Source organism: Canis lupus, chromosome 9 (assembly GCF_011100685.1).
Source record: "Canis lupus familiaris isolate Mischka breed German Shepherd chromosome 9, alternate assembly UU_Cfam_GSD_1.0, whole genome shotgun sequence".
In the NCBI taxonomy this organism is placed as follows: domain Eukaryota; kingdom Metazoa; phylum Chordata; class Mammalia; order Carnivora; family Canidae; genus Canis; species Canis lupus.
In genome coordinates this window covers 47917034-47934167 of record NC_049230.1, presented here as the reverse complement: position 1 = coordinate 47934167, position 17134 = coordinate 47917034, and the positions used below count along the sequence as shown (strand labels likewise).

Genomic DNA, 17134 nt, shown 5'->3' with positions numbered 1-17134 from the left:
TTGGGCCTGGGGCCTGTGGGCCCCATTCAAGAGAAATGTCTTTAGAGCTGACTGGTATGTCCAGTAGCCTGGGAAGAATGAGGAAGGTATCTAAGCGGAGGCCAGGCATGCAGCCTTCCAGGTATCTTGGAAGTCTTTGGCTCCCTGGAACAATTCCTTAGCTTTTTAGCTTTGTTGGGCAGTGACCAGGAGTGCTAATTGTCCTTGGTTCTTTGAGAGCTCCAAGACATCTCCAAAGAAAGCTCTGTGGGGCAAGGGTAGGCAGATTTCATGTGGGCCCTACCTGGACCCCCCAATATCTGAATTCTCCCTGCCTAGGCCCTGCCAAGTGTTTGAGGAGGGGTCAAGGGCACATCTACAGCCCAGGCTATGTGTCTTGTCCACCTGTTTTTCCTCATCTCCTTTTTGCTTGCAGACAAATGATGCAGCTGGCAACACTTGGAACTGGCTCTACTTCATCCCTCTCATCATCATTGGCTCCTTCTTCATGCTCAACCTGGTGCTGGGTGTGCTCTCAGGGTAAGAGGCCCTGTGGGCTTGTGTGCTGCCTGCCTGCCCCTCTGTGTTCTCAGGCTAAGGGGACAGGTGGTAGAGTCAGACATGGGCATGTGTGATGTCGGGGCCTGGCCTGGCCTCATGGCCACCCTTTGTGGTGGCCACTCCCACTATCCTGAGCTCTGGCCAGCCTTTCCTCTGTGCTACTATGCTGACTCTCTCTTGGCCTCCTTACCTCCATCTCACCCTTGGCCTTCACCTTGGCCCCTGATGATGGTGGAGGGGCTGCTCCTGGATCTCACTGGGGTCCATGGTGGGGTTTGCTGGCAGCCCTGGTGCCTAGAGGATCTTCCCTGGTAGAGTGGAGAGTGAGGAGCAGCCCTATATCCTGTCTATAGTGGTCACTGGGATCCCCACCCTAGCTTTGGCCCCTGGCTTGCTCCTCCTCTCCAGATACCTTTCTGTGCTGAGCTCCTACAGGAGAGAACCAGAGAGGGTGAGGGGTTGGGATTCCTTCCTGAAGGGAGGTGGTTCCTGACCTCACAGTGGGGCCACTGACTACAGACATGCTGGTGCTTAGGGGCACATGGGGCTGGTGTTTGGGGATTCCCCCACTTCCACCAGTCTGGGGAAGCTGTGTAGGGAAGGCTTGGTCTGTGCTCTGTCACCACCTTGGTATCATACTCCCTGTAAGGCTGGAGAAGAACATCTCCATCCTGCCCACCCTGAAGATTCCTGCTCAGGTCCAGGGCTTCTGAGGTAGGCTCGGGGAGAGCCTGGTAGATCCACGGGGCCTAGAAAGGAACAGCCATTGAGAGGACAATGGTTGGAGGCCAAGGCCTGCTTGCTTTGACTCTGGAATGTGTCCTTAGCCTCCATCCTGTCCTGTAAGTGGTATGTCACTGGCATGTCTTTCCGAGCACCTCCATAGGGACAGGCAAACCCACAGCCCAGTGGATGCATATAGAACTTCTCGTCTGATGGAATTGCATGATTTGAGCTGCACAGGGAATCCAGAGGAGGCCTGGGACTCAGATAATGCTCAGGAAAGGGCATTTACATTGAGACCCAAAGGGAGACCAGCAGTGAATGTAGCAAAGGAGGGGAAAGGGTGTCCCAGGCAGAGAAGAGCTGGAGTAGAGGCTTTGGGCTACCCAGAAGGACACAATGTGTGCTGCAAGGGTGCTTAGAGCTGGAACCAGAAGGTGTGGAGGGGAGAGGGTGCTGGGGCTGGCAGACGGCAGTCTTGTGTGGAGCGTGGGCTCTGTGCTGAGGACAGTGCACAGTGGGGAGGTGGTAGGAACATGAGTGGGTTCATGGTGAGCTGGGAGAGCAGCCTGCTTGGGGTGGCTTTGTGCGGCTTACCCTGAAGAATGTGCAGAAAGGACTGAGGGGTTGAGGCTGGGTGGCTCCTCACTGAGCAGGGCCATGAACTTTGTGGCTTCCCAGCCTCTTCCCACCTGTGAGCATCCTGGCCTCTGAGGATGGGGTGATGTGGGATGGTTTTCCCAATTAGTCTCAGCTGAGCCCTCCCTTGGCCATCCAGGCCCAGCAGAGGGACTCCCAGATTCTCCTTCAGGTGTGGGCAGGCTTGGGCACGGCAAGGCCCCTAGTCAGTGCCTTGCCTGTGGGCCCCATGCTGGCTGCACTCCAGGCTGCAGTAATTAGACTCGGCCTCTAGAACCAGACTCGGGGAAAGCTTACCGTGCAGGCTCGGTCCAGCCATGGCTCTGCGGACTCTGGGCAGGAGCTGCTGGGAGGCCTGGGAGGGAATAAGCCCTGTGTTCCTTCATGCCACAGGCTGTCATCCCCAAAGCATCTGGGAGGAGCAGGGTCAGTAATTTCTCTTGTGGCTTTTCCTAGCAGTGAGGACTGAGGCCCAGGGAGGACAGGCTGTTGGCTGCCATGTAAGAAGTGGCTGCTCTGTGCAAGGCAGAGATGGCTGCAGCGTTTTTTTGCTGGGGGCTCTCAGACAGACTCAAGCGGTGTCACTGTGCTACGTCTGCCCCCCTGGCCCGCCTGCCCTCATCAGGCTAAGGCAGAGAGCCTGGACAGAGGGGAGGCGCCCTGTGTCGCTGCAGATTCGGGGCTTGGGAGGGATGGGAGGTCCAGGCAGGAGCTGGCTCCTCTCATTGCCAGGGTTGCCATAACTCGGGCCCTGGTAGACACTGGTCATGGGCTTGGGTCAGTGCTGGCCAGAGCCAAGCTCTCTCTTTCTTGCCGTGGCTGTGTGGCCTGCTGGGCTCTAAGCCCAGAAGCTGCCTCTTCTGGAGGAGAAATAGTCATTCAGCTGAGAACAGACATCACTGCTTTGGTGTGGGGTGTGCCCATCTGTCCTTTGGGGACCTGGTCTTGTCCCAAGCCTGGGCTGAGAGGCTTGCCATGCTGGACACAGGGTGCATGTGTGCATGGGTACTGCGGTGTTCTCATGTGCCTGTAGGAGCCTACAGGCTGGGCTGGGAGGCTGGGCTGGGGTGCTGAGGACGAAGGTGGGCAGAGATGTCTCTCCTGGTCACTGTGAGCCTTGCAGCTTTGGCTGAGGTGGCTGCAGGGGCTCTGGAATGTTTTCCTTCCATGCCTGGCTCACCCCCATCCAGTCCCTTCTGGCTCCATTCCTGTCAGCCTTTCCCCTCCCAGCAAGGGCTCCGGGTCTGAACCAGCAGAAGAAGCAAAGTGCCAGTCCTTTGGGCAGTTCTCGCACAGAAGTTCTCTGTGGGATGGCTGATGGCAGGACCCAGCCTCGGAGGGTGTGCCCTTGGCCTCTCCTTGTCTCTGGCACCCACTCTGGGGGCTGAAGTGCTATCCCTGTGCGGGAGGATCTGAGGAAGGAGGGGTCAGGTTGGCAGAGGCTGTGGTGATGTGGCCTCCTGGGCCCCGTCTGCCTCTGTGTCGTGGGGCTGGTGGCTGTGCTCACACTCACCTGATTTGCTTACTTTTCCGGCCCCTGCACAATACAGAGAGTTTGCCAAGGAGCGTGAGAGGGTGGAGAACCGCCGGGCATTCCTGAAGCTCCGCCGCCAGCAGCAGATCGAGCGGGAGCTCAACGGGTACCTGGAGTGGATCTTCAAAGCCGGTGAGCACCAAGGGCTGCTGCTATGCTTGTGGCCCCCCCACTGTCAGGGCCCTGGGGAGGGTGACGCCAGAGTAGGGGAGGGGTGCTGAGACGTCTGAGGTGTGTTCTTATGTGGCTCTGGGGACGCTGGCCTTTGTAATGGAGGCTTCTGGCCTGGCCCAGCCGAGGGCTAGTTTCTGCCTGTCAGACTCCAGTGCCCTGCCCTTGACATGAGCCTGCCCTGTGCTCCGTGCCCTGGGGTTCTGACTAACCCCCCCCGCCCCGCCCCAGACCAGCATTCCTTCCTCCATATGGGGCACCTGCTGTGCTTTGTCACCTAGTGGCTGCTCTTGGGGGCAGGGGGTGATGGGAACATGGAAATAGGCCAAGCCCCCCTCAGGGCACTGTCTGCGGGACATGTAGAGGGCGTCTGTCCTAGTAGGAGAGACGCTCTGCCATGAGCCCCACAGGCTGCTGGAGCTATTAGGGCTGAGAAGGTGAGATCCTGCAGCAGAGGGGCACCTTCATTTTTGTGTGTTTCTGGGTAGCGAGCCCCGGTTGGGGGTAGGGACGGGAAGGCTTCAACCTGAGGCTATGTGTCACTCGCAGAGGAAGTCATGCTGGCCGAGGAGGACAAGAATGCGGAGGAGAAGTCCCCCCTGGATGGTAGGTGACCACTGTCAATGCTGTTAGCAAGATGTGTGTGCATGCTCGCACGGGCGATGCATGATGCTCTTGCTGCCATCTGTCACATCATGCACGGTCCTGGGTGGAACCCTATCTGGAGGTCAGTGTGTGCTCCTGGGGGCTTGTGTGCAATGGACCAGAGTGCATGCAGCTGCTGGGGGGCTCAGACACCTGCAAAGTGTCAGCCTGGGACCCAGAGGAGCCCGTGCCCACAGTATGGTCCCGAAAGCTGTGTTGTCCAGTGTACTTGTAAGTGCGCTGCAGTCACATACAAGTGAAAGTCCTGTTCCTCGGGCTCACCCACCACATTTCAAGCGTCCCATAGCCAGATGGGGCTCGAGGCTACTATGTTGGTCACTATAGATGTAAATCATTTCCATCATTGTAGAAAGTTCTGTTGGGCGCTGCAGCTTCTAGAAGCTTTCCATCAGGTTTAAGCCAAGCTGCATCTGTCTGCAGGGCTCAGGATGATAGGGCTCCCATGCAGCCCTGAAAGGACCCCTGGCAGTCTGGGGCCACTGAGACCAGGGCGGCCAGTGTGGCCATAGTCACCAGTCAGGCTACTAGCACAGCCTCAGTGGCGGGAAGGCTGTCCTCTTTTTACATCGATGCAGAGGCCAGAGAGGTTGGCCATGTCTGCCATTGCCTCTGTAGAACCTGCAGCTGGAGCTTTAACTGGTCTGCGCTGGCCCCTCCGCAGGCCTGACTGGTCCCTGCTCCCACCTGGCCTTGCCGTGTGGGCTGCTGGATGACTGGCTGCAGCTCTGGCCTTGGCCTGATCTCCCTGGGAGCTGGGGCTTCCCTCTGGCAGCAGTGTGGAGAAAGGGAAGGTGGGATTCCACGGCAAATCCCTGTCCCTTTTGCTCTAAAGACCCAGAGGGGCTCCTAGGGGCCAGGATGGGGGACCCCGGAAGATGGACACACCCTCAGCTCAAGGACAGCCCAGCCTTGACGGGGTCACCTTGTACTGGCTCATGCCGTCCCCTCTCCCCACCGTTGTTTAAAGCAGTGTTGAAGAGAGCAGCCACGAAGAAGAGCCGGAATGACCTGATCCATGCCGAGGAGGGAGAGGACCGGTTTCCTGACCTCTGTGCTGTTGGTGAGTCTCTGAGTCCTTCTAGCTGGGTGGTGTCTGTCCAGACAGGGTATAGAGGATGCACCTGGCTTCCTGCCTGTCCCCTGGGTTCCCCAGCCCTCAGGGTCCCTCCTTGCCTTCCTCCTGCATCCAGGCTCCTGGCAGCAGGGAGAGCACCCTCTGCCCTACTGTGTGTGTCCCACTGTCCTTCCCGCAGCCAGTGAGGGGGAGTATGTACAGCTCCTAGAAGTTCCCCTGCCCACTGCTGCTGCCCCTGGCTATGCTGCCCCTGGCTATGCCACCCCTGTGTGGACACTGAGCCTTGGGCCGCATGCACCCCACCATGGGGACCGAAAGGTTCTCCCAGCCCCTGCCTGCCATCCGTGCTCCTGGGCCTCTGGCTCCGACCGCATCTCTAACAGTGGAAGAACAACTGTGGTTAGTTTCATCACTCGGAGCTGCTTTGGTTTCCATCCCGTGGCTGGTATGCCAGGCCTTTCCCACCAAGCACCCTGTTACTACATGTTCCGGGGCTCTCTGCCTCAGCAGTTGGAGAAGGGTGTGCGTGGCAGGGAGCAGCTCACTGAGGCACCGGGTCGTTCACTGTGCAGCTGGTGTTGGTCTCCAGCAGTGAGTGCACCACGGTCAAGGTCTGCTCTCCTGGCATGGTCACACTTACGAGCACAGTTACTTGTGTGTCTATCAATCTATCCATGTCCTGTGTCTCTTTCCATCTACCAATCTATGTATCACTTATCATCAATCATCTATCAATCTATGTATCTATTGATTCATCACCTGCCAGTCATCATCTATCTGTCTCCCTCTTTTTTTTCTCATTCAGGCCCACTGAGCACCTGGTGTCAGTAGCTTGGGATCTACCCATTTCTCACATAAATGCACACATGCACGTGCACATACACGCATGTAGAGTTCTGAGACCTTTGCATGTTATAGAAGTGTTTTCACACGGATTCTCAGTACGAGCTGGAGACCACACCCCCAGAAGCCTGACTGTCATTCGACCTCAGCAGCGGCTGCATAGTGCTCTGTGGGGTCACTATAGATCATTGGGCTGCTCTCTGTCCATGGCCATTAATTTATTTTTAGATTGTTTTATCTTCATCGTGAAAACTGAACCCTGTAAGCACCTGCGCTTCCTTCCAAGGGCTTCTGTCCCTGCAGTGGCTCCTCACTCCTAGCATGCCCCCTCCAGTCCGTGCCAGAGCCACGTGTGATGTCTGCTGGCTTGACGCCACTTTGATGATGATAAAACGATGTTTCTTTAGGACTGCCATTCTCATTTCACTCACTACCAGTGATTTGTGAGTCTCTTTTCAAACGTCAGTTTTCTCATTGGAATCTGGGTTTTGGGGATTCTTCATATATCCTGTCCATTTTTCTTTCGGGCGGTTTGTGTTTGCTAATTAATAAGAGGCTAATGTGTGTGGTGGGTCGGACTTTTGTTACAATTTTTACAGATTTATCACGTAGTTATATTTAAATACCGAGTTTACCTAGTTTTTATTCTGATTTTGTAGCAATAATCGGAATGATTTTTTTAAAGTCTTTTTCTATGGCTTAGAATAATTTAATAACATCTAGCCAATCTGTTCTCCAGAGGTGAGATAAAACTGTGAACCCAAAATTAAAAGAAACTTGGACCAGTGTTATAAATCATGCTTTGTGAGGAAATCTTCCATTTCTTCAGCGTTTCACACTCATTTCTGTAGAGTCACCTGCACTTTTCTCATCATTCTCTTCATCTGTCCTGTGTTCAGCTGTCACTGTGTGTTCATTCATTCTCTCAGCAGATTTATTATGAGCCCATGGTGTGTGGGTCTCTGTTCCCGATGCTGGGGCGACAGCATTGACCAGAACGACAGCGCCCCTTCCTCTCGTGGTTTTTCCTCCAGGGTGGCATCAGATCACAAGCAAAATAACAGGAAACGTATGCAGCGCATCACCCCCGGAAAAGGGCAGAGTTGAGAAGGGCTGGGAGGGCTAAGGGGCTTGGGCGTTTAATGAGAAAGGCCTCGGAAGGACCCTCGGGGACAGTTAGGGTCCTCGCCTCTGGGTCAAGCTGAAGGAAGCGAGGAAGTCAGAACATTCCGGCAACATGCAGGAGGGAGCAGCACAGGTGGAGACCGTCAGAGAGGCCCGTGTGGCTGGAGAGGCTGGGGGCTCAGTGCCACGGGGATGAGGTTGTGGGAGGTGAAGGCCACTGGAGGGTGTGTGGAGGGGAGACGCTGCGGGGCCCCAAGGGAAGGAGGCGCGGGAGCCTCGGGGTCTGGGTGCTTTCTGAAGGCGAGCACACGGGGTGTGCCGCCCAACGTGTAGTTGGGGGAGACTCACTCCCCCAGGGGTCGGGGCTGGACAGAGGCCTTGGGAGTGTGGGGGGCGCACCTGGGGGGCTGGACAGAGAGGCTGTGGAGGGGGCCTGGGGGCACACCCGGGGGGGGCTAGACAGAGAGGCTGTGGGGGGGCTGGGGGCACACTGTGGGGCTGGACAGAGAGCGCATGGGGGGCTGGGGGGCTAGATGGAGAGACTGTTGGGGGGCGGGGAAACACCCAGTGGTGAGGGTTTGGGCCTTTGGGGCCTGGACCTGCCACATTGCTCTTGCTCTTCTCCGCTTGGCAAGCTGTGGTCTGGTTTACAAATTTGGATACACATACCTGATAGGCCTTGACTATCACATAAAATCTCCCGATTTTACACTTCCTGTCTTAAATGTCATGACATCCACTTGGATCTTCATCAAGTTCTACATTATTTTGATTGACTTTATTATTACTTTCCCAATTTCTTCCAAATGTGCAACCTGTTCTTTGTCTCTTCTTTACCTGCGAGGACACAGAGGCGGTGCCGCCCCTCTGCCTGATGCCTGTGTGGTGGCCTCTCTCCGCCTAGACCGCAGGCTCCGCACTTTGCATCCAGTTCAGTTATCCGCCCTGCTCACTGCTCCCCTCCCCTGCGCCCGTGGTTGGAGCTTCTTCACTGCGGGGTCTTGTGTCCTTACTGACGGGATTCACCGTCCAGTCCGTGAAGGACTTGCTCTATTTGCCATCAGCCTGCCCCTGTGTGCCCCAAAGGTCAAGATATGACCTGCTCTGCCTCTGCCTTCCTGCCCCTCTCCCTCTTCCTTCCCTCCCGCCCTCCCTCCCCTCCCCACCCCCTTCTCCCTCCCTGTCTGAGGACTGTGGCCCTGGGCTGTCCTCAGTCTCTATTATGGCTGCTACTCCAGAACCCTTGGTCCTTATGGTTGCTGCCCTCGCAGAGGCGGCTGCTCACGCGCATGGGGTTGGTTTCAGAGGCCCTGTCCTGCGGCTTCCACAGGCCTCTGCTCTCCTGGGTGCTCCTCTGTGCGGCCTCCTCTGCTCTGTGCTGTTGGCCTCACCCCTGCTGGCAGGGTCAGGAGCCTTCCTTCACCCCTCACAGAGCGCCTTCCTGTTGGTGTAATGAGCTCATCTCCTTTTTGGTTTTGCACCTGGAATCCCAGTATTTTTGGTCCCATCTCCACTTGGCTCCTGTCTCACCCTGTGTCCCTCACGGTTTCTGCCCTCATTCAACACAGCTTATGCTTGTCCTTCAGGACTCTTCAGGGTTTTAAGACAGAAGCCCCTTTCCTTTCATCTGCTGAAGGGAATTTACTTTTTTCTCCAGAAAGTCTCTCCTTTCAGTTTTCTGTTGATAGGTTTGGTGCTATACTTCTGTCCCTGGGATTTTGCTTACTTTTCCTCCGCGGTCCCCAGCGGGGCCTCAGACCTCAGCAGTGGCTGGTTGGGGGCCGGTTGGGGATAGGTTGGGCATGGGCTGGAGAGAGGAAAGACACCTTCTCCATCTGTCCATATGTCCAAGCACGACCGTGTCTCGGGCACTGGCTTGTCGCCCCTCAATCCACCCTGTCGCCAGCACTGTTGCTTAGGCCCATGTGCCAGCCCCCATGCCATCGTCCATTGACTCCTACCCAACCCGCGAGGTCCAGGTTACCTGCCATCTGTGTTTGAGTGAGGACTCTCTAGGTTGTGTAAGTAGTTGGGTATCGTGGGGAACTCTCGGGGCCTGGACAGTGAGGGTATTAGCAACGACCAGGATGACTAATGATGATGGAGACAGGTAGAAAGCTGTGTGCCCAGGGCAGGGGGGACAGGGCTTGTGTCTCTGTGGCTTGTTGTTGAACATCACTTTCATCATCCCATGCTGATGAGTGTAACGGCTGAGCAGGAAGGAGACACACATTTCTCCTCCGTCCCTTCACAGGCCTCTAGTGGGGTCACTGAGGGCAGGGATGGATCTTAGTCCTTCTGTCTTCTCACTGCCGCTTAGGGCCTGACACAAGACTGTACATGTTTGTGGAAGGGATGGGTGCAGGGCCAGCATAGATTTTATGTTAACTAATGAACTCCCTTTTGAGCATGAGGGAAAGAGATCCAGATGTTGCGTTCAGTCGAACATCATTCTCACTCATGTTTCACTGCTGTCATTCACAGGTTGATTTGATTCTTGATTTATTCTAGCTTGATGATACGTTCTTTTCCTTGAAATAAGCCTTTTGATTATAAAGAATATACACTGATTAAGGTAAATATGGAAAACGCGCAGTGTGAGGAAAAGCAGTCCTAGTCTCTCACGGTTTTCCCTCCCAGAGCTACAGTTCTGACAGGACGTGTGTCCGTGTACACGGTGGACCCCTGCTTTCACCAAAGAGCTGGGCTGGACTCACTGTCCAGAGCTGAGCTGAGCACACACTGGCTGCCTGCTGGGAAAGGCTGTCCTCCGAGGCCTGCACCTGTCTCCAGAGACCCAGTGCCTGTGTGGTGTGTGCCTGTATCTCCCTGTTCCCTGACCAAGTGGAGGCCAGGAGGCTGCAGGTCTCTGTCCTTAGTTGTGCCGTGGCATGTGTGTAGAAACACCTCTCCCTTGGGATGGAGCAGGGAGCACCTTGTGCAGTGCTGGGGCTCTCGCTCCCCATCCCATCCCTTGAAGTGTGCTGTGGGGGGATGGGTGGGCCTTCAAGAGCTAAGCAGGGGTGCATGGTTTTACACAACTGTGGCTGCAGACACCACTGGGTTTGCCTTGACAGGTGAAGCTGTGTGGTGGTTTACATGTGGGCTTGGGTGGGTTGGGGGGTCAGAAGCTGTGGTAGGGCAGCATTCCCGTGAGGCCTTTTGCATGGCAAGGGCTCACTGGTTCTTACTGGGCAGGTCCAGTGAGCCAGGTGGGGATGGCCATGGAGCCTCCCCTGGAGAACTTGCTGCTTGTCTCGCTGGCTATACGTGTACACACAAAGTGGTTCATATGAGTCACATGTCCCCTTTACCTTCCTTCCCAGAGTGACCCTGTGTGTGCTCACAGGTGTGTCCCTGTATGATTCCATGAGTGGTTGTGTGTTTGACAGTGAGGTGGTCAGGGTGTGGGTGTGTGCTCTGCAGTGTATGTGTGTGACTTCGTTTCTAAATATCTCAGGAAGTGCTGGGACATCTGAGCCTGTGGGTTCTCCAGGTGGACCTGTGCATGGCTCTGCACATGTGGTCTTTCCTTGTCGGGGCTGCTTGCCTGCCTTCCTTGGGGCCCTACTGCCATTTTTGAGGAGGGAGTAGGTGTGTCTGGCTGTGGCCTTGGCACTTTGCAGCCCTTAGTAAGGCTGGCCAAGAGGTTTTGTTGAATGGGGTCACTCTGACTAATTGGCAGTGGCTGGTGGCTGGACATAGACTGTGAGGCTGTGTCCTGGTTTCTCAGGAGGCTGTGATGGGGCCATGTCTTCCATGGGTATAGATGAGGTCTGGCATCTGGGGCACTGTGAGGGTCCTCAGAGGGCTGGCTGATGGATCCTGTCCTCTGGGCCCACTTTCTGTGTTTGGGGCTGCTGTACATAGCATCTCCCCACCCATGCAGCTGGTCAGCATACAGATAAGTCTCTCCAAAGACCTCAGGGCCTGTTCTCATTTCAGTGAATTCAAGGATACTAGTCCCAAAATGCTATTAGTGTGCTACCAGGAGTCTGGGTGCGCACACACATGTATGTGCATGTCCATAGGACATCGCGGGACACACACACACACATACTCCACACTCTCATCTGGGGACCTGAAGCCCATGCTGAGAGACAGCCATGCATACTCACCACCCACCCTTGGCTCATTTGTCAAGGAGTACGTGGGGCTGAAGTGAGTGCCTTGTCCTCTCCTATCCTCACAGAATGTGTGGTCTGGTCTGGAAGCGGGGCACAGAACAGGTCAACAAGCCAATATGGGGGCAGATGGTGTGAGTTGTGATTATTGCTGGGGGGTGATGACCATATTTCAGAAGGAGCACCCACAGAAGGGTGTTTTATGGAGGTGCCATCAAAGTCCAAGTGTGAAGCTGGGGAGCAGCCAGCTGTGGAAAGAAACCAGCAGTGGGAAGCATCTCACACTTATTGTCACAGCAGAGCAGAGGGATTGTGCACATGGAGGCATGGGGAGGCTGTGGTAGCTTCATAGGCAAATGTTGCAGAGACCATGTGAGGCTGTGTCTCTGCCTCCCCTCTGCTTCTGCACCAGGACAGCCGCCGTGGACCAGAGGCAAACCAGGGAGCTTGGCTGAGTTCTAGTAAAAGTACTTAAGAATAGGTGGCCGGGGCTCCTGAATGACTCAGTCAGTGAAGTGTCTGCCTTCTGCTTAGGTCATGATCCTAGGGTCCTGGGATCGAGCCTCATGTCAGACTCCCTGCTCAGTGGGGAGCCTGCCTCTCCCTCTCTCTCTGCTGCTTCCCTGCTTGTACTGTTTTGCTTGTATTCTCTCTTTCAAATAAATAAAATATTTTTTAAAAATTAAACAATATGGGGATCCCTGGGTGGCGCAGTGGTTTGGCGCCTGCCTTTGGCCCAGGGCGCGATCCTGGAGACCTGGGATCGAATCCCACGTCAGGCTCCCAGTGCATGGAGCCTGCTTCTCCCTCTGCCTATGTCTCTGCCTCTCTCTCTCTCTGTGTGACTATCATAAATAAATAAAAAAAATAAAAAAAATAAAAAAATAAAAATTAAACAATATATTTTAATGTTTTATATTATATTTATATACTTAAATTATAGAAATTTAAATAATATTTAAATAATTAAAAAATTAAAAAATAGGTAGGCAGTGGTTGCTGATCCGAGTTGAAGCGAAGAGGGAGGCCCACAGAGGGGTTGGGATGGCTGGGGCTGCTGGAAGGTGGCCTGGGGTGCTGAGGCCATTAGGAGCCTAGTGACTGTGGGGACAAGGCTCTTGGTCCCCTCATCTGTGACATGGGATTGGGGTCAAGACCCTTCACTGGATGTGTAGGGGTCATCAGCTAAATGCCAGTAGCACACAGGGTCTGACACACGTGGTGCCTGCAACCAGGACTCGGGCCTTGGGCTAGGCCCGGGCTAGGACAGGTGCCCATGGGAGAGTTCTGAGATGGGCGGGGGAGCGTGTCCATGGGGCACACGTCTGTGGAGGGAGAGTGTGTCCTCAGTGACCCCTTCTTCCCCCAGGATCCCCCTTTGCCCGTGCCAGCCTCAAGAGCGGGAAGACGGAGAGCTCGTCGTACTTCCGTAGGAAGGAGAAGATGTTCCGGTTCTTCATCCGACGCATGGTGAAGGCGCAGAGCTTCTACTGGGTGGTGCTGTGTGTGGTGGCCCTGAATACTCTGTGCGTGGCCATGGTGCACTACAACCAGCCACAGCGGCTCACCACGGCGCTGTGTACGTAGCTGCAGCCTGGGCCTCCCCCTCACCTCTTCCCGAACCACCTCTGGTCTACAGCCTGGAAATCCTGGTTCACAGCCTTTTGCCTTGGAATGCCCTGGGTAGGACCCCTGCACTGACCAAAGGGCCCCAAGGGCCTCTGCTGGGGCCTGAGCTCCCCGTCCCAGGTGGCAGGAGGCCTAGCTGGTTGGAACGGGCTATAAACCATCTGTCAGTGTGGTGGGAAATGATGAGGGGTCCAGGGCACCCTGGGAGGAGGTTGATGGGGTGAGCAGGCATAAGCCAGGCCAGATGGACCTGTGTCCTCCCTTGTAAGGGCCTCAGACCTGTGGACCAGGGCACTTAGCCCCTCATTCCAATCTGCCACAAGGCTGGAGCTCCCTCCCAGGACCCCTGAGGAGAAAAGAGTCCTGCCTCCTCGGCTCTTCCTGGGCTCTTCCTGGGCTCTTCCTGGGGCTCTTTCTGGGCTCTTCCTGGGCTCCTTTGGTTGTCTGCACTTTTCTTTTTGATTGTTGAACCTGTGTCTGAGACCAGGGCTAACTTACCCGTGTCGATGAGCTCAAGGATAGGCCACTGGAGTCTGAGTCATGACTTCTCTTGTTACATTTCCAAGGAGGAGAGGAAGGTGACCAGGGTGGTTGAGGCCGCTTGCACCTCTGCAGGAACCAGGGATGCCCTTCCAGGACCAGCCCTTCACGTCCTAGGGCTCTGCAGGTCATGGGGAGCCTGGTCCTGGTCTGTCATCCCACCTCACAAGATCTCAAGATGAAGGCTCATTGGTGGTTTCTGTTCTCTGGTCAGGGGTTCCATCTCCCATTCCCTGGAGGTCAGCTGCAATCACACTGCTTGGTATCTGGGGCTGATCTGGAGCTGGTGGGCATAGGACCTTTTTTGGGCTCCCATCAGGGCCTTGCTTTCACCATGGGGGTCCTATATGCCTGAAGCTACCCTGAGGTGGCAAGAGAGTCTTTTCTCCAGAGAACTGTCCTGGACTTGAGTTCCCTGGTGGGCCAGCCACACTCCCCTCTTTCAGACCACAGAGCCTGGTCAGCTCTAAGCAGAAGCTTAGGTAGCTCTGGAAGTGTTCTTAGGAGCTCTAGACTCTGATGGCTCCACAGGCCACTTACACATGTGGGTGGCGGTGACTGTTGGGGATGCAACGCTGGGCTATAGTTTCTCACATTTGTATAGAGATCTCTCATGTAATGGGGAAGGGTGGAGAGGAAGGCGGAGGGGCCCAGGGAGCTATTCCTGGGGCATCCAGGCCTTTCCTTCCCATGGTTCCCAGTCAGTGTTGTGGTTATTCCTTGTTTCCTGGGGATTTGCCACCCGAGGGGCAGATGAGAAGCTGCACAGCCTGGCCACCTGTCTGTGGTGTGGGAGCATAGGACTGAGAGTACCCAGCTGTTGGGCCTGGCCCCAGATCTTCCCTCTTGCTGCTCTGTCTTTTCTGTGGTTCCCTGGAAATTTCTGAGTTCATGGCATTACCAGGGAGCTCCCAGGCTGGCAGGAGAGGTGGCTGCATGCTGGGTGTACATACCTCTGCTCAGCGTCCTGGGCTCCATCCTCGGCTGGACTGGAGCTGAGGAGGGCTGATCTAGCCAGGAAGGGCAAGTCTTGCAAGGGGTAGAGGCAGTGGCTGAGGTAGGAAGGGGGTGCCCACCAGGACTAGCAGCATTGGAGCTCCCCACAGGGCGCTGCCCTGAGGCTGGCCACGGTGCAGACAGTGAGTTCTGTGCACCGTGGTTATCTGTCCAGCCAGGATCCACCCCTCCTGCACCTCTAGAACCCCCAAAGCTTAGCTGGTGAGGGGGAGGGGGTGCTGTGCTCAAACAGGCAGCCGGCTGTTGGGCTTTGTTGTCGCATGAGCCCTCTTGGCCCTGCAGGTCACCTTGACCACCCTCTCCTCTGCCCCTTGGGTCCCCTGACACATGGAACAGTGTTCACATCTGCCTTGGCTCCCCCTTGGCATGCGCCTGGAGAGAGGGGTCATCTCTGTTTCCTCTTTAGGTTCAAGGCAGCACCAGTGCCTGGGAGTTGAACGAATGATTCAGGAGTGAATGAACGGATAGTGAGCATATGAAGCCGAGGGTGTTTCTTCCTCAGGAGAGTGAGAGGGCTGGCAGGACTGCTTCCTGTTTCCTGAAGAAGTCGCACCTTCGGCAGGTCCTGGGCTTGCTCCTCGTGGTGCCCTCACTGGATCTCCTGGGAGCAGGATCAGTGACCAGGCAGCTGAAGTTCCAGGGCCTGGCATGCGGGCAGCTGGAAGTCCCATCTTTGTGGCCTCTTTCTCCAGGGTCTGAGGTCTTCCTGTGGGGTGCCCCAGGGCACATGTGGAGAGGTTCTGGGATTCAGCAGCCATGGATCTTGGCAGGTTGCTAGGGCATTCTGAGCTGGACTTGGGGGCACGGTGCTGTCCTCCAACCACCCCTCATGCCTGCTGCTCCGCACAGCCAGGACCAGTGTTCAGTCATTCAGACCTGGCTGGAGTGGGTTCTTCTGCCCAGGTTGGTGGACATCTGTGCCTGGCACGCTGGCTTCTTGGCTCCTCGAGGGAGTCAGCTTTGCCTTCTCATGACAGATCCCATGCATGGCTGGGGAGTCACTGACTTGTTGGTTGGCCTCAGAGGCCAGGCTGATTGTGTGAGTTGCTGCCAGGAGCTGATTATCCATGTAGTCAGGGCAGAGGAGGGGTTCCCTACCTGAGACCTCGGGCCGTGCAGAGGGCTGCGTGGGCAGCAGGGCTGTGCAGCATCTGGGCTATTGCAGGTTTGCCCCTAGCAGAGGCTGCTGAGTGTCCATAGCACAGTGCTGGTGGAGAGCTGTGGAAGACAGCACACGTTGGGGTCCCTAGGGTTGGCAGGAGGTGTGTGGTCTGTTCTACCAGGAGGTGCTTGGGGTCCAGTTTCCCAAGTGATCTGAGTACTAGAAGCCACAGGGAGGCTGGGCTGATAACTTTCCAGGGAGCGGACTTCTCTGAAGCTTACCGTCCATTCATGCTCATGGCCTGGACCCTCTGGGGCCAGCCCTGCCCACGCTTCTGAGCTGCCCAGGGGCTAGAGGTAGGCATGGTCCCTGTGGGCTGCTCTGCAGAATAACATGCCAATGCCAGCTCCACACTCGTGGGGAAGGATCAAAGGCAGTGCCCTTGTTCTGGCATCTGGCATTCCTGGTTTGGCTGGAGCCAGGGCCCGGCTGTGCCTTGTGCTGTCTGTGGCTTTGTCTGGCTCCTGGACCAGCTCGGCCTGGCTTGGGGTCCTGCTGTCTGTGTGTCTGGATTCCCCAGTATTGCCCTTAGTTCCAGTGCGGCCAGCATGGCCTCCCTTTGGCTCCTAGGCCCTTGAGGGTCCATACCGCTGGTGGCAGGACTCCAGGGTGAGGCAGGAGGGGCACCTGCAGGAAGGTGGAGGCGACTGCAGGAACCTCTGAGTGCCTCACAGAGTGAGGGGGCCATATCCTCCTGGCCCCAAGCAAGCGTTGGCCCTCCTGGGAGCCTCAGGCTGCCTGGCCAGGCAATGCCCATGTGCCAGGTGAGCAAAGGTCACAGCAAACACGATGATGTGGGGTTTTGAGGAAGGTGTCAGGGAAGCTCCCGCGGGAATATGGGGCAATTCTGATGAGGAGGCTGAGGGTCTCTGCGGTGCTCACAGCATGAGGCGGGGAGCAAGCCTGAAGGTGGAAGGACAAGTCCAAGCCCATCCTCCGGTGGGTGCTGAGTGGCACCAAGAACGCACTCCTGAGCCCAGGCCCAGGGTCTCGCCTCCTGCATGGCTATCTCTGGTGCTGTAGGCACTGGACACGTACCACGTGTCAAAGTGGAGCCAGCATCTGTGTGTCCCTCCCAGTCCCAGTTGGTTCATCATTCTCGTTCTGAGCTGTGATTCCCCAGCTCAGGGGCCACAGACCAGGCTTGCAGGGCTCAACCCTGGGAAGCTCAGAGGTCTGGTGTCCTCCAGTCTGGGCTGGAGCCAGGTGGGAGGAGGCTGAGAGCTAATCCCCCTCTTCTCCGGCTTCTCCTAGACTTTGCAGAGTTTGTTTTCCTGGGTCTCTTCCTCACAGAGATGTCATTGAAGATGTATGGCCTGGGGCCCAGAAGCTACTTCCGATCTTCC

At 56.1% G+C, this 17134-nt stretch overlaps 1 protein-coding gene across 1 annotated transcript in view; it reads left to right on the top strand.

The window, feature by feature from the left end:
- The window catches only part of CACNA1B (calcium voltage-gated channel subunit alpha1 B), a 193285-nt gene that overhangs the window by 58938 nt on the left and 117213 nt on the right, over positions 1 to 17134 (top strand). Inside the window, 6 exon segments of the mRNA XM_038548580.1 lie at positions 416 to 519; positions 3453 to 3568; positions 4157 to 4213; positions 5244 to 5333; positions 12810 to 13019; positions 17043 to 17134. Of these exon segments, the coding sequence (XP_038404508.1) occupies positions 416 to 519; positions 3453 to 3568; positions 4157 to 4213; positions 5244 to 5333; positions 12810 to 13019; positions 17043 to 17134 (669 nt within the window).